Genomic DNA, 18,183 nt, shown 5'->3' with positions numbered 1-18,183 from the left:
TCTGCTAAAGCGAATCTGTTCCATCCTAGAAACCCAAATCATTTCGTTGAGCCACCTCTTAAAACATGGGGAAGATGGAGATTTCCAGTTAAGTAATATCAGTTTTTTGGCTGCTACCATGCCTGTTTTGAGAACCTGCTTGCAGTAGGAAGGAAGGGTTGATGTCTTTTCAGAGGAACCAAAAATGGCCAGGTTACAGTCTGGTTGAATATTTGTTTTATATTGCTTAGAGAACCAATTAAATATGTCACTCCAAAAGTTGTCCAGTACAGGACAGTACCAGAATAAATGTGCAAGTGAACCTTCGGCTCTGTTACATCTATCACACATGGGAGACACCGATTCAAATATTCTATTAAGTTTAATTTTAGAATAATGCAGTCTATGTATGACTTTAAATTGAATTAACCGATATCTAGAGTTTATAGAACACTTCTTTACATTGGACAGGCTCTCCTCCCATATTTCATCTGACAGTGGAACTCCCAGTTCTTTTTCCCATGTATCCCTGAGATAACTAGTACTCGCTGATGTCTCAAAAGCAATGACGAAGCGGGAAATCAAATGTTTGGAATTTGGTTGTAAGTGAAGTGTATCATAAAGTTATAATTTTGTGGTCTTATTGGGAAATCCGAAATATGTTCCTTTACAAAGTGTCTGACCTGTAAATATCGATAAAAATGTGATTGAGGAAGGTGATATCTAGCCTGGAGCTGAGGGAAAGAAGCAAAATTGTTATCAATGTAAAAGTCTGATATGCAATGTAGGCCTCTCTCTCTCCAGTCCAAAAACACCCCATCCATCAAGCAGGGACTTCAAAGTTTGGGAGAATAGCAGGGTACAAATAATTTACAGCAGGGTGCAAAATGGTAAAATGTCTGCCAGCAGCAGACATAATGCACGCAAAGCGTGCAGGGATGGATGGATGGATAGATAGATAGAGATATGCAAGTACGAATTTTTCATGGGGCGGGATGGTTTGGAACAGGCCATCTAAAATTGGGATAACATTTACCCGGGACAGGTATTTGAGGCGGGTCGTCTAGCTTAAGCTTGATTAGCGTTGTTACCCACGCCAGTGTTTCCCACAGAAATTTTGGAGACTATGGGGGCAAGCCATGGGGGAGGCGCGGGGGTTGTTTAAAATTGAGTGATATTAAGTTATTACTGAAAAACTATTGATTAAAAAAACAAAGACACTGAGAAATGGTCCTATAAACAACTTTACCAATATAAAAGATTACCAGGACTACAAAAATGCAGAAAAATAGGCTTTACTTATCCAAATGCTCCTGTTGGTTCAAAAGTTAAAGTGCAGAGAACCTCACAGCACAACATGAAGTTACCTTAAAATATAATATAAATGCCTTAGCTTTCATGTAAGAAAAAAAAAACTATTAATACTAGTACTGTGTGCAGGCAGTCTCTCCTGAAGACTAAATTAAACAATAATTATAAACTAATAAAATAAATGGCTCAGGCTTCATAGAAGAAAAAAAAACAAATTTGAATAGAATCTCACAGTATGATGCTGAAGCTGCCTAAACAATGGAAGTAAAATACCATTTTGGCAAAAATGTTGGCATCCATTAATTTCTTGTATTAAGTAAAAAAATATGTTGCCAGATACTGCTGACGTTTTACAGCCCAAAATATGTTCAAAACCCGCCAAAATGCACTTAAAACCACCCAAATTGGGCGGGAAACCGCCCAATCTGGCAATACAGGTGGCAGTAATGGCTGCACTCATGTCGAGGATGTAAACACAATCTGGCAACACAGGCGGCAGTAATGGCTGCACTCATGTCGAGGATATAAACACAATCTGGCAACACAGGTGGCAGTAATGGCTGCACTCACATTGAGGATGTAAACACAATCTGGCAACACAGGTGGCAGTAATGGCTGCACTCATGTCGAGGATGTAAACACAATCTGGCAACACAGGCGGCAGTAATGGCTGCACTCATGTCGAGGATGTAAACACAATCTGGCAACACAGGTGGCAGTAATGGCTGCACTCACATTGAGGATGTAAACACAATCTGGCAACACAGGTGGCAGTAATGGCTGCACTCGTGTCGAGGATGTAAACACAGTTGACGCGGCAACGGACATACATGACATAGTGGATGTAATTACGTTCACAACTTTTTTTGCTGTCAGAAATATTTAATATTAAATTTTGTGACTCGACTGACAATAGCCGGCGGCATAACAAGCCATAGCCGGCGATCTGCCGCCAGTGACCGGCTACTTTTGAGACCGCTGATCAAGCCTGGTTTAAACAAGTGATTGTCTGTTATTGGGGCATTTATCGAAACATTTGGTAATTCAAGGACTTTTCTAATTTGATTCAATATCTTCAGAGAATTATTAAGAATGAAGTTGTAACCAAATAGTTTATGGGATAATTGTGAAATTGAAAAAAGCAATGCTGAGAGCGAAGTTTGTGATACCGACATGGATTCAATTTTTAGCCAGAGTGGAGATGAACAGTCACCATAAGGCAAAGACCCATTCCAAAAAAATAAGAGCTCTTGCATTTGCAGCCCAGTAATAATGCCTAAAAACAGGGAGGCCGAGACCCCCACTTTTTACATTCTTCTGCAAATGGGCTTCAGAAATACGAGGGGGTTTATCTATCCAAATAAATGACAGGATAATTGAATCCAGTTGTTTAAAACAATGTAATGGCAAATAAATAGGGAGGTTTTGAAAAAGATACAAAAACCTTGGAAGTGCAACCATTTTAATGGCATTAATGCGGCCAATCATTGAGAGAGGAAGCAATTTCCAGTTCCTAATATTGGCTTTTAGTTTATCGACCATTTCCAAAAAATTCAATTTCAATAAAAGTTTGGGGTTTTTGGAGATTTTAAGGCCAAGATAATTAATATGGGTAGTAGCTATTTTAAATGGCAAGGTTTTCAAGAAAATAGGACACGTTAGTCAATGGCATGAACTCACATTTGTCCCAATTAATTGTGTACCCAGACAATTTACTAAATGATTTTATATAATTCAGGAGGTTGGGAATTGAGACTACTGGGTCCGATAGAAAGATCAATAAGTCATCAGCATACAGGTTAACAAGGCTTTCCACATTACCAAATTTTACCCCATGAATGCCTGTATGACCTCTTATACCAATTGCAAGTGGTTCCAGGGTAATATCAAAAAGGAGAGGAGAAAGAGGGTCACCCTGTCTTACACCCCGCTGTAACTCAAAGGGTTGGGATCTATCTGAATTGGTGAGGACTGCTTTTTTTTTTTTAAACAAATCATTACTATTCAACGATCATGTCAAGAGTAAAAATCACATTTTACTTTTAAATTTATTTCTTCTTGGAATTTGGGTGAGATTGTGTTTTAGTGGTGACGATCCCTATTTGGAGTCGTAGCTCAGCTCTCTGCCCAGTGTTTGCATCTTTTATGACATGCAGTAGCTTTTCTCTGCTATATAATTAACAAAAGCATGTGTGACAGGAAACAGGAAGCTCTGCAAGAAATGAAAAGGCCCCCCCCCCCCCCCCCCCCATACTTTGATGACATGGAGTGACGGTTTTTTATAAATAAATAAATAGAAATATCAATATTTGACATGATAAATTCAGCAGGTGAAATGAGCTGAAAAGGAAAATTACCAGCAATTTTTCAAAACACTGAAATACATCCGCACTAAACTCAGCTATTTAAAAAGCTTGGGTAAAGAGAGTCACTTGTAAACACTGTCACTCTTCTTAACATAACACATTCTGAAATGAATTTTACTAGAATATCAATTTTTATTTATTATGCTGATTAAGAAACATTTACACTTGCTTGCAGAGATGGAGCATGAAACTCGGTTTGTAGCACATGATATTTTTTCTTGGCTTACATGTTGCTTATTATCCATCCATCCATTATCCATAACCGCTTATCCTGTGCAGGGTCATGGGCAAGCTGGAGCCTATCCCAGCTGACTATTGCCGCTTTTCCACTACAAACGCGGCTGAGTCGGGCTGAGCCATGCTGTGCTGAGTTGGGCTGAGTCGAGCTGAGCGGGGCTATTGGAGTTGCATTTCGACTACAACGGTGCTGAACCGTGCTGGCTGGAAGTGGGTGGACACATTGGGTGGAGTTAGCGAAAGTGAGTGGACGTCACGTGATGTCGTTAAGCGGCGCAAACAGAGACATCAATGACTTTTTAAGCGGTAGTCTCACGACCCGGATAGTAAACAATAAACATGGAGGACATGGAGTCGTTAGTGTTGCTGGTCTTGGTGCTGTGGCTTGTTGTCACCGACAACGCCAACAGATACTGGCAAGAGCGTATAGATGAGGCGAGGCGCATAAGGCTTCAGAAATTCTCGTAATTCTTCTTCTTCCGGGTTTACGGTGTTTACAGATCCCAGCGTGCTCGCGGGGTGTGTGTGGGCATGTGAGGACACTCCTCCTCACCAATCAGTGCACAGGGGAGTGTCTCCTCACGCCCCCAGCCTCACTCAGCTCGGTTTGGCTCGCTTCAGCCCCACTCCAAAACCGTGCGAGTTTTGGGTGCTAAGCAGGGCTGAAGTGAGCTGAGTCGTGCTGTTCTGAGGTAGTCGAAACGCGAGCCGTGTCGGGCTGAAGTGAGCTGAAGCGAGCTGAAAAAGGGTAGTGGAAAAGGGCCATATGGGTGAGAGGCGGGGTACACCCTGGACAAGTCATCAGATCATCACAGGGCTGACACACAGAGACAAACAACCATTCACACTCACATTCACGCCTACGGTCAATTTAGAGCCACCAATTAACCTAACCTGCATGTCTTTGGACTGTGGGGGGAAACCGGAGCACCCGGAGGAAACCTATGCAGACACGGGGAGAACATGCAAACTCCGCACAGAAAGGCTCCCATCAGCCACTGGGCTCAAACCCAGAACCTTCTTGCTGTGAGGCGACAGTGCCAACCACTACATCACCATGCCACCCTGTTGCTTATTATTTTTCTGCCAATTGTCAATGGTCCATAAAGGGGAGGGAAGGGATTGAGTTTTTAAAAATCTGATATTTCGGACACATGTTACAGTTTTATTAGCATATTTTGAAAGAAAGAAAGGAAAAAACCCCCCACAAATGCTTTCTTACTGGTTGACTTTTGAAGATAATGGAAGGTGACTGCCAGGAGACACTGATAGTGCTGTGGCTGTGCAATGGCTCGGAGGACACGGTAGGAATGCTGACAGGAGCAGTGGCCTTAAAAAAAAAAAAAAAAAAAAACATAAAACCTGAGCTATACATCAAGACTGCCCAGTATAGAAGTAAGAGTCTTTTTTGGTGTTGCACTGCTAAACACACTATAAAAAAAGTCTACGGACTGATACAGACCAACATGCATTATGTTCATGCTCCAAGTGTTGAGCCATGACCAGATTTATGTAAGAGTAAAGGAGAGGAGTGCTACCTGGTAGGCATGGTCAGTGCGGATATGGCACAGTGTGGAAGGAGCTGACTGACTGAGTGGACTGTGGATCACAGTGGCAGACTTGGACAGCACCATGTCATTGGTAAGCGGAAAGACGGGGGGCGGGCCACTGGTGGTGGGTGAGGTCGGCGTGAGGTTCGACAGCCCTTCAGACAGAGTATCCATGTTCACCTCTATCTCTGAGTAGTAGAAGTCCTCCTCACCATCACTGTAGTCAGAATCTCCATTCCGCCTACACACACACACACACACACACACACACACACACACACACACACACACACACAGAGAGTAAAAACCCAGAGACTGATTTCAAATTTACTTTGAAGTCCAAAACTAATTAAAACACACAACAGTCAAATTCAGGGACAACAAAAGAATGGAAAAGCTGTTTAAACAAAAAAACCCTGGTGGAACATCTCACAACTAATTATGTTAATTGGCAACAGGTCAGTAACATGATTGGGTATAAAAAGAGCATCACAGAGGGGTTGAGTCTCTCAGAAGTAGAGATGGTGTGTGTGTTTCACCTCTCCGAAAGACTGCATTGGCAAATAATGCAATTTAAAAATAATGTTCAACAACATAAAATTGTGAAGAATTTGGAGATCACATCATCTATGGTACATATAATCATTAAAAGATTCAGAGAATCTGGAGAAATCTCTGTACACAAGGTCAAAAACCAACACTGGATTTCTGATCTTTGAGCCCTCAGGCGACACTCCATTAAAAACAGATATGATTTTGTAGTGGAAAATCACTGTATGGGCTCAGGAACACTTCCAAAAATCATCGTCTGTGAACACAGTTCATCACTGTATCCACAAATGCACAAAATTAAAATTCTATCATGCAAAGAAAAAATCCTATATAAACAATATCCAGAAACACTGCCGCCTTCCCTGGGCCCAGGTTCATTTGCACTGGACTGAGGTGATGTGGAAAACTGTCCTTTAGTCTGAAATTGAAATTCTTTTTGGAAATTGTAGATGCCGCATCCTCCGGGCTGGGGGGGAGGGGGGGGTGTCAATCTGGGATGTTATCAGATCACAGTTCAAAAGCCAGCATCTGTGATGGTATGGGGGTACATTATTGCACATGGTATGGATAACTTGCATATCTGGGAAGGCACCATTAATGCTGAAATGATACATACAGGTTTCAGAGCTTTCCCTTTTTAAGGGAAGGCCTTGCTTTTTTCAGCAAGACAATGCCAAACTGCATTCTACATGTATTACAACTGCATGGCTCCATAGTAAGAGAGTCTGGGTGCTAAACTGGCCTGCCTGTGATGTGTTATGATACGAAAAAATACGACAAAGGAGACCACAAACTGTTCAGCAGCTGATATCCTATATCAGGCAAGAACGTGACATTTCACTTTCAAAACTACAGTAATTGGTCTCCTCAGTTTCCCCAAACGTTGACAGAAGATTGTTAAAAGAAAAAATGATGCAACACAGTGGTAAACATACCCCTGTCCCAACTTTTTTGAAATGTGCTGCTGGCATCAAATTCAAAATGAGCATATATTTTCAAAACAATACAATTTCAACATCTGATATGTTGTCTTTGTACCATTTTCAATTAAATATAGGGTTTCAGGTTTTATTTATAATTTACACAGTGTCCCAACTGTTTTGGAAACGGGGTTGTATCTGGCAGTGCACACTGAACAGTGCAAGATGGCCCTTCCCTACTATTAAATTGTTTTATAGCAGTATCGGCTTTAGATCAGTTAACTTCCAGATAGCACTTGGTTAAATGTATAGCACTGACCCTCTAATTGCTGTTTTGAAAAGGTAAATCATCAGCATTACAGTCATCACTAATGTTAGCCAGCTAGCTTGTTGTTAAGCAACTTGTTAATGTCCACTGTTGGTGCTGTATAGCAATCGCAGTCCAAAATATTGCATGAATGTCTAAAGTTTCTCATCTCATCTCATTATCTCTAGCCGCTTTATCCTTCTACAGGGTCGCAGGCAAGCTGGAGCCTATCCCAGCTGACTACAGGCGAAAGGCGGGGTACACCCTGGACAAGTCGCCAGGTCATCACAGGGCTGACACATAGACACAGACAACCATTCACACTCACATTCACACCTACGGTCAATTTAGAGTCACCAGTTAACCTAACCTGCATGTCTTTGGACTGTGGGGGAAACCGGAGCACCCGGAGGAAACCCACGCGGACACAGGGAGAACATGCAAACTCCGCACAGAAAGGCCCTTCGCCGGCCACGGGGCTCGAACCCGGACCTTCTTGCTGTGAGGTGACAGCGCTAACCACTACACCACCGTGCCGCCCTGTTTAAAGTTTACTATAGTAATACAGTACCAGTAGCCACTCAGGTCTGTACGGTAAAAGTTCAGTTAAAGTAGCTTTTTATAAGATTTACGTGCTTTGACAGAACAAACAAATGACCTACTTTAGTGGAGGCATCCATGTCCCCCCCCCCACTTCGCACATAAATAAACATAATAGATATTCACTCGCAAGTTAGCAAATATGAGGTAAACAGATTTCCCCTGTAATTAAAACAGTATTTACTGCTATGTCAAGCTGAAGAAGTAAAAAATATGTTAGTAATATCATACGACACAATTTGCTTTCCTAATGATGCAGAAACTCTCCGAAATCAGGATTAATATTTAGCCTCACTCATCAAGAGGGGGCAGTGGAGACCACAGTATAAAATGTACACCCGAAAACTACAGAAGAAAAGTTGGGTAGCAACAGGAGCCTATAAAAACCATGCTGCCTAGTCCACAAAGAATTTTATATTAAGCGTATCTAGCCTCTGCTTCTCTTAATGGAGTTGTGTAAGCAGATAGTACCCTTAAGCCGCATTACAAAATGACAAACTACTCTTCTAAATCTATTTCTGCTAATTAAATGAACCCAAATACAGGGGCTGCAGAATTATTTATAGTTCAATCATGGTCACAATTTTTGGATTAAATAAAAGTTAACTAATTCAGGGGTTCTAAAACGTTTTGCAGTGATGGACCCCTTTTAATTGTAAAGCCAACAAACAAACAAACAAACAAACAAACAAACAAACAAACAATATACATTAATTACTCCTCACATATTAGGCTGATATTTAAATGTGTACTTTACAGATTTATGACAAATGTTTATTAACTGGTGCATTAAATGACACTACTAGCGCATCTCAAACAATTTGAATATCATGAAAAAAGTTCAATATTTTCCATCAGTTATTTCAGAAAGTGAAAATGTAATATATTCTAGACTCATTACATGTAAACTAAAATGTTTCAAGCATTTTTCTATTTTAATTTTGATAATTAAAAAAAAAAACTAACAAAAAAACCCCTAACCATCTCGAAATATTAGAATTTCATTCTGAGTTTGAGTAAAGCAGGCTAAATCCCATCCATCTCTCAGTCTAGTTCAGTACACGCAACCACAGTCATGGGGAAGACTGCTAACTTGACAGTTGTCCAGAAGACGATCAGTGACACTCCCCACAAGGCGGGTAAACTACAGGTCATTGCTGAAAAGGCTGGCTGGAAAAGGTGCACAAGCAACAGGGATGACGGCAGCCTTGAGAGGACTGTCAAGAAAAGTCGATTCAAGAACTTGGGAGAGCTTCATAAGGAGTAGACTGAGGCTGGTGTCAGTGCATCAAGAGCCACAACGCAGAGACGTCTTCAGGAAAGGGGCTACAACTGTCGTATTTCTAATATCAAGCCACTCCTGAACCGGAGACAACGCCAGAAGCATCTTACCTGGGCTAAGGAGAGAAAGAACTGGACTGTTGCTCAGTGGGCCAAAGTCCTTTTTTCAGATGAAAGTAAATTTTGCATTTCATTTGGAAATCAAGGTCCTAGAGTCTGGAGGAAGAGTGGAGAGGCACAGAATCCAAGGCGTTTAAAGTCCAGTATGAAGTTTCCACAGTCGGTGATGATTTGGGGGTGCCATTACATCTGCCGATGTTGATTCACTGCGCTTTATCAAATACAAAGTCAATGCAGCCATCTACCAGGAGATTTGAGAGCACTTCATGCTTCCATCTGCTGACAAGCTTTATGGAGATGCAGATTTCCTTTTCCAGCAGGACTTAACACAGTGCCAAAACTACTACCAAATGGGTTGTTGACCATGATATTACTGTGCTTGATTGGCCAGTCAACTCACCTGACCTGAACCCCATAAAGAATCTATGGGTTATTGTCAAGAGCAGGGGTCACCAAACTTTTTTCTCTGGGGGCCACATTGTCGTTCCTGACTGTGATGGGGGCCGGGGTCGGGTCAGCTATATCACATAGAATTGTATAACCCAGACAAATATGACCACCAGCAGGCCTCATTGTGTAGTAGAGATTACTAGCCTGGCACGGCCATCCCCACTACTATATCCATACTACTATATCCCCACTACTATATCCATACTACTATATCCCCACTACTATATCCATACTACTATATCCCCACTACTATATCCATACTACTATATCAACACTTGATTCCTGGCACATATTTGTTTATCTTTACTAGTGGTTTGCAAAAGTAGTAATCAAGTCTTCACACTTTGTTTTAATTTGAAATACCACAGATATTCCATTTATTTATTTTCTAATAAAAATAATATCAAAGCTGTCAAGGTAAGAAACATCTGCCTAGTTGAGGTGATTGACACTGGCAAAGGTGAGTGGAAAATTATAAATTGTAGGTAGGCCTGTTGATATTATTAATAATAATTGTATGCAGCACTTAATAAAGGTCAAATAAATAGGCCTATAAAATAAATACATTTTAAAAAACAGTGAAATTATAATAATATGAGCAATAGATCAATAGATCACAGCAGTTGTGCTGTGTCCTGCACGTCATTGCTCTCATCCATGGCCAAAGCAAAAAACTCGAATTCTGACGCTCTCTCATTCAGCTGGTCATACACGTTGTCCCCCAAATCTTCGGTTCGCCTGGTCATAGTAGGTGCGGAGAGACTCACCGCGTTGAGCGCATCCTTCTTGTCGGGACACGCCTCCTCGGCCACAGCAAGCATGCGTACTTTAACAAAGTCCCCATCAGTAAACGGCTTTCCATGGGTAGCTAGTAGGTGAGCTACCTTATAGCTAGCTCGGACAGCAGCCTGGTTGATCTGGGTTTGGCGAAGGAATACATTCTGTTGTGCAGCCAGTCCGCATTTCATCCTCCGAATCCTGTCTTCTCTCGCTTGCCCTCGCAAACTAGCATACTCTTTGTGGCATAGTTCGAATTACGTGGGAGCCAATGGGAGCTGAGCTCCCATTCCCTCAGGCTCCCATGAAAGAAGCAAACTTAATTTTCTGTGCAACTCTCTCAAATACGTCATATATCACCATAATAAGCTTGAATAGCCTATATCACCATATAAATAAAACTCATTTCATTTCCGATCACCATGCAGCCATAACTTTGTATTGAACGTGTTATTAAACCGCAACATGTACGGCTGTACTTCACCACCACACCACTATGCGCGCAAACTGAAATTTGCAGCCTGCGAAATCGAATGTGAAGTTAAGTCCGAAGAAGACTTGTCCTCTATCTCACAACGATCTTCCTTTGTTTAACTATATATATATATATATATATATATATATATATATATATATATATATATATATACACACACACACACACACTATCTATCTATCTATCTATCTATCTATCTATCTATCTATCTATATATATATATATATATATATATATATATAAATAATTTGTTTAACTATATATATATATATATATATATGCGCAACACCGTGTGTGTGTGTGTGTGTGTGTGTGTGTGCACGTGCGTGCATGCGCGCGCCTGTGTGTGAAAGCTGTGCACTGCAGTGCGCAAAAGTGCGCTGGTCCAGGAGAGCGAGTATGCATTGCTTTTTTTTTTTAAAATAGAGACCCCCATAGGGTCAAATTTATAATTCGAACCCTGCTTTGTGGCGGGTTTCATAGTGACGACGCAGATTATATTCTTTGAAAACCGGCACACTTTCTTTACATACAAGACAAACTGCACAGTCCTTACACTGAACGAAAAAATAATCGGTGGTCCACTGTTCTTTAAAAACTCTGCACTCTCTGTCACCTTTTCGCTTACCGCTCGCCATTTTGCTGTCCTGAACACTGACAGTTCTTTGTGCATGCGCTGCCTGTCACTGCTTGATCGCGAGCATATGACGAAAATTCGGAAAATATGAATAGTTCATTTTATAACTAAATATCAATTTTAATTGATAAAATCAACAAAATACAAGATGCAGACATGTTATTATTTGCCAAAAAGCAATTTAAAAAAATAGGCCATGACCACTTTTGGGGATTGCCTCATAGGGCCGGTTCAAGTGGTGGGGGGCAGAGGGGCTGGTCAAAGGGGGGTGGCGGGCCGGATCTGGCCCGCGGGCCGTAGTTTGGTGACCCCTGGTCAAGAGGAAGATGAAAAACACCTGACCCAAAAATACAGACAAGCTGAAGGTCGATATCAAAGCAACCTGGGCTTCAATAACACCTCAGCAGTGCCACACGCTGATCGCCTTCATACCACGCCGCATTGATGCAGTAATTTGTGGTAAAGGAGCCCCAGCCAAGTGCTGAGTGTATAAATGAACACACTTTTCAGAAGTTGGACATTTCTGTATTGTAACTCCTTTTTGATTGATCTTAGGAAATAGTCTAATAATTTGAGATACTGGATTTCTGATTTTGCATGAGCTATAAGCCATAATCATCAAAATTAAAACAAAAAAGGCTTTAAATATATTTCACTTCATGTGTAATGAATATAGAATATATGAAAATTTACGTTTTTCAATTAAAATTACAAAAAAGAGAACTTTTTCATGATACTCTAATTTTTTGAGATGCACTAGTATTGACTTAACTCCATTTAGTTTTATACTGTGTTTGTTATTTTGTTTATGTTACGCATTTAAAAGTTTAACACTCAGTAGCTACTTTTACATGGACCTTAAATCATCCATTAATAATCGGATTCAAGCTCAATCAAAATGAAATTTCTGCTTGTTAACAGCTCGATGGGAATGAAATACCCCCATTCCGATTTGGAATTTACTTGGATTGAAAGAGGTGGTGTTGACCTCTGAAAATCCCTTCGATAGGAAAATATTAGTCATGTAAACGCTCCATTGGACTACCTTCTGCACCTGTAACCTTCTGTGCATGTTCAGTACACCTTTGTACAATGATAACATTGTGATGTTTTGTGGTTAGGAGAAACATGGCAGGATGCGGTAATCGAAATGTTTGGGACACAGAAACACCGACATCTATCAGATTGCTTGCATGTAAAACAGTACGCTCAGCTTCGCCAATCGGAATGAATTCATTCCAAATGTAAAAAATGCATGCGTGCAAATGTAGCTTGTGTGTCGAAGGACCAATCTTCTTATAGGATTTATTACTTTGGAAACAAAAATATTGCAGTATACTCCAAAGAGCCAAAACACTATGACCACCTGCCTAAAATGTAGTCGGTCTTCTGTCGAGGCATGGACTCTAAGAACTCTGAATGTGCACTGTGGTATCTGCCACCAAGACCTTAGCAGCAGATCCTTTACGTCATGTTGTGAGGTGAAGCTGCTGTGGACTGGATGTCTTTTTCCAGCACTTCTGACAAAAGATCGATTGGTTTTGGAGAACAGGGCAACACCTTGAATTCATCATGGTTTGTCAAACCGTTCCTGAACAACGTGTGCAGTTAGGCAGGTGCATTATCCTGGTGAAAGAGGCCACTGTAATTGGGGAGTACCACTGCTATGAAGGGGTGTACCTGGGCTGCAATGATGTTTAGGTAGGTGACGTGTCAAATTGACATCCACATGAATGCCAGGACCTAGGGTTTCAGAGGAGAACATTGACCAGGGCATCATACTCCCTCTTCTTCTTCCCACAGTACATGCTGGTGCAATCACTTCCACAATAAATGGTACCCACATGCCTGGTCATCCATGTGGAAGGAGGAGAGAAAGAAGAAGAGAGAGGGGGAAAAAAAGGGACTCATCAGACCAGGCAATCTTCTTCCATTGTTTGAAGGTCCAATTCTGGCATGCCAAGATCAGGTATTTTTGACAGTAGATAGGCATTGGCACTCTGACCAGTCTGTGGCTACACAGCCGCCATAAGCAACAGTGTACACTGACGCATCCTTCCTGTAACCATCATTAAAATTATCTGTGACTTGTGCCAAAGTAGATCTTCTGTCAGTTCTGACCAGATGGGACAGCCCTTATTCCCCTCACAAATCTAAGAGACTTGGGCTCCCAACACCTCATCACCCATTCATGGTTTGTCCCTCTTTGGACCACTTTTGGTAGGTACTCACCACTGCTGACCAGGAGCATCCCACAAGCCTTGCTTTTTCAGAGATTCTCCGACCCAGCTATCTGACCATAATGATTTAGTCCTTATCGAGTTGTGCAGTTCTTGATGCCTTCCCATTTCTCCTGCTTCCAACACATCAATACATGAACAGATTTCGCCTATAGACCAATATATCCCAGACCTTGATATGCACCACTGTTAGGAGCTATTCAATAATTATTTCTTTCATCTCCGAGTGGTCATAATGTTTTGGCTCCTCAATGTACATATGATTATACTGTACAATGTGAAAGAAAAGGCTGCTTTCTGTAGATTGAAAATGATAAAGCGCAATTAATATTTATTGGAATATAGCGCAACCACATATGCAACCAAAGACTTTAAACTGGAGTCATCATGAAGGCCAATCAAAAGCACGCTGCCTTCACTAGGAAATGTGTCAATCAGTAAATGATTTGTGTTTGAGAAGTAGACCAGGAACCCCTCCCCTTTTCCCACTCCGTTCTTCCATTTGTATGTTATTACCTCACCAATTAGATACTTACCCCAGATGTATGGTGCGGATGTGCCGCTGGATCCCTGAGGAAGTACTAAGGACCTTTTCACAGTTCTTCCACAAACATTTGAACATCACCTTCATGGAGTTCTGGACCACAACCAAGAGAGAAACAGAAAAGTTTAGTGCATAAAACTGAATAATCAGAGCCAAACTAATAATCTGCTCTCTCTCTCTCTCTCTCTCTCTCTCTCTGTGTGTTGAACTGTATTGCAACATGACAATTCCTCTCACTTGCTGAACCCATCAAATTTATCCTAATGTTCTACTTCTGATCATTTTTTTTTCTTCATATGGATATTTATGCATGTGTGATCCCCCGCCTATAGGTGTAGATCTCAGATGTCCAAGATGCAACTTCCTGTTTCTCTGTACTTGGAGTTTCTAAGACTTAAAGAACCTTCATTTATCAAAAACTAAAAATCATATTGTAGACCCATTTTCATTCTTTTTTTCCTAACCATGACTTCGTCAATTTTTATACTAGAATCCTTTACATATTCCTTTTTAAACATAAAAATAAATGAATGCAATATATTTAATATAAATTAAATTTATGGCATTTAACATTAAAGCTATACTGCCTTTCAGATGTTAAGTGTAGGTCATAAAAAGAAGTTTCCTGGACACCCAATTATTTTTGTTTAGTGGACCGAAAGCTACTGGATTCGAAATCACAGACTTCCAATTTTATTCGTTGTTTTTTTTTAAATAGAACAATGAATGAATTTAGGGCCACATAGCCCAAAATTATCCACTATTTTTTCCTGCTTCACCATGACCCAATTCAAGATACTATGTCATGCATGACGTGGTGACTTTCCCCATTCACACAAGGCATTGGGGGATACAAATTTGAAACAGGAAAGAAAAATGGAGGACGCGAGTGTGCGAATGAAATGTGAAAGACCGACTACAGCAACAGAAAGCGAGAAGAAAAGACGTTATGTTGCGAAGGAAAGGAAACGCAGGACCAAACTAATAACATTGGCGGTCAGCGAGCACCTCGGTGTGATCAGCTGTTCGTTTAGCGACAGAATGATGGAACCGTCAGTGCCCGGTCAAGGTAAACCTGCGCATGTGCACACACAGACTTCCTCTGTCTGCTTGACCGCGCGAAGCGAGCGATTTCATGCACATTATTTGCTCAGGAATCTCCTCAGATTAAATAACTTCCCAGCCACAGAATGGCCTGATATTTTGTGAGATATTATAGAACTAAACATATCAAAAGGACCAAATTCCAGAGGGAACTAAATTTCACTGATTTTATGAAATCGAAAGGCCGTCTCGCTTTAACATAAAATGCAATCAATCTAAAAATTCAAACATTTAAACAAATTGAATGAATGAACAGAATATTAGCACTACTTTCTAGACCGGTCCTTATTACAAGTCAAGAATTTTGGTTAAATATTCTTTTCTGGTTTTTAAAGAATTAAATACCCTGGAAAGAAAAGGGGGTAAAGAAAGACAGAGTGAGTCATTGTTAATCACTCTGGGGGTTTGATTAACCCTGTTTGCAACACACGTTTCCTTTCAGACCACATGTTTGGCGCTCCTGCTTTATAGCTACTCTTGTCTCAACACAACAAACCTTAAAAATATTAGATTAAAACTAAAACCCCCAAGAACACATCTGTTTTATGTGCATGTAAGGCACCTTCTCTATCTCCTCATCTTGTTTATAATCAACTTACTATTTTTTCAGCTGACCAGAAAGAGGAAAGACAGAATGAGTCAATTTCCCTGCTTTCTCACAGAGCACAGAGACAAGTCCTGGCCTGCACTGCCAGCATTAGGGAAAGTGTGTGGGTGTGCATCTTTTATCTTTCAAGAGCAGAACGAGAGAGAAAAAAAAAAAAAAAACAGAGCGGCAGAAACTGGTTTCTCTACACTGATCAATTAACCCTTTCTAGACACTTCTGTACATTACTGATTAAGCAAAACTTCAGAGTCTCAGAGTTTTGTCGCAGAATTAGGGAGTCGAACTTTTCATTTTACAGAGCCCCTCGTCTATACACAGGAAACATACATGTGTATACTTAAGTAAAGATGAAAACACTGATTGCTGACAATATTACACCAATCTATAAAACAAATTTATAATAAAATATGATTATCCACAGCACACTTTTGATGAAGGGAGGCATTTTTTTCCCCCTTGAGTAAAGCCATAGTTCAGCAAAAGACGTGTCTGGTGTCCGTAAAGTTTGCTTTGTTGCCAGTAAGTAAAGGAAGCCCAAGACATCATGAACAAATCCTGCAGCAGTCTCCAGTCATCCAAACTTTTAGATGGGTTCTCCTACCGGACACCGTATACTCCAGAGTGGCACAACAGAATGGTTTTCAGGAGATGTCATTACACTCTCCCCTCTCAAATCAGAGTGACAGTAACCAATCACGGGCACCTGTGAGCATATATACACACACCCAACGGTGCTTGAAAGTTTATGAATCCTTTAGAATTTTCTTTATTTTTTCATAAATATGACCTAAAATAATTATCAGATTTGCACAAGTCCTAAAAGGAGATAAATGGAACGCTATTAAACAAATGAGACAAAAATATTACACTTGGTCATTTACTTATTAAGGAAATGATTGAATGGTTGAAGAATAAAAAGAAAAGTTTTGGAATGGCCGAGTCAAAGTCCTGGCCTGAATGCAATAGAAATTGTGTGTGAGCAGTTCGTCTGAGGAAACACACCAAGTGTTAAAAGCTGTTCTGTAGAGAGGAATGGACTAAAATTCCTCTAAACCACAGTGCAGGACTAATCAACAGTTACTGGAAAATTTTAGCTGCAGTTATTGCAAAGGGGATCACAACAGATACTGAAAGCAAAGCTTCACATACTTTTGCCACTTACTGATATGCAGTACTGGATTATTTTCCTCTATAAATACATGACCAAGTATAATACTTTTGTTAGGCGGTACGGTGGTGTAGTGGTTAGCGCTGTCGCCTCACAGCAAGAAGGTTCTGGGTTCGAGCCCAGCAGCTGACGAGGGCCTTTCTGTGTGGAGTTTGCATGTTCTTCCCGTGTTAGGCTAATTGGTGGCTCTAAATTGATTGTAGGTGTAAAGCAGCGACAGGCCTAGCAAACCGGCAGTAGATTAACTGTGTGTGCTCTCGATAGATGCAGACAGCCTGAAAAGAGGCTAGCAACTGACAGGCCAATTGGCCAATAGGGTGTCAGGATGGGGGGGGGATTGTCTCACTTCTTTAATTTGTTTAATTATCTACTTTTAGGACTTGTTTTAAACTATGTCGTCGTCCATCCATCTACCCATTATCCGTAACCGCTTATCCTGTCCAGGGTCGCAGGCAAGCTGAAGCCTATCCCAGTTGACTATGGGCAAGAGACCGGGTACAACCTGGACAAGTCGCCAGATAATAGCAGGGCTGACACAGAGACAAAACCATTTCACACCTACGGTCAATTTAGAGCCACCAATTAACCTAACCCGCATGTCTTTGGACTGTGGGGGAAACCGGAGCACCCGGAGGAAACCCATGCAGACACAGTGAGAACATGCAAACTCCACACAGAAAGGCTCCTGTCAGCCACTGGGCTCGAATCCAGAACCTTGTTGAGACAACAGTGCTAACCACTACACCACTGTGCGACCTCTGATGGTTTTAGGCCATATTTATGCAATATGCATAATATTTATGAAATCATATTTTTGTCTCATTTGTTTAACTGGGTTCTCTTTATCTACTTTTAGGACTTGTGTGAAAATCTGATGATGTTTTAGGTCATATTTATGCAGAAATATAGAAAATTCTAAAGGGTTCACAAACTTTCA

The 18,183-nt window shown here is 40.9% G+C and overlaps 1 protein-coding gene across 2 annotated transcripts in view; it reads right to left on the bottom strand.

The window, feature by feature from the left end:
• slc2a4rg (SLC2A4 regulator) overlaps positions 1-18,183 on the bottom strand; it is a 157,076-nt gene that overhangs the window by 11,479 nt on the left and 127,414 nt on the right. Inside the window, exons 6-8 of one of the 2 annotated variants that reach the window (XM_060937921.1) lie at positions 14,360-14,460; positions 5,432-5,684; positions 5,116-5,223 (exon numbers count right to left, since the gene is read on the bottom strand). In XM_060937921.1, coding sequence (XP_060793904.1) covers positions 5,116-5,223; positions 5,432-5,684; positions 14,360-14,460 — 462 coding nt within the window. The remainder of the gene's footprint in view (positions 1-5,115; positions 5,224-5,431; positions 5,685-14,359; positions 14,461-18,183) is intronic. The other variant, XM_060937922.1, reaches the window with a different exon arrangement.

Source organism: Neoarius graeffei, chromosome 13 (genome assembly GCF_027579695.1).
Source record: "Neoarius graeffei isolate fNeoGra1 chromosome 13, fNeoGra1.pri, whole genome shotgun sequence".
Lineage (NCBI taxonomy): Eukaryota > Metazoa > Chordata > Actinopteri > Siluriformes > Ariidae > Neoarius > Neoarius graeffei.
This window is presented reverse-complemented; position numbering and strand designations above follow the sequence as displayed.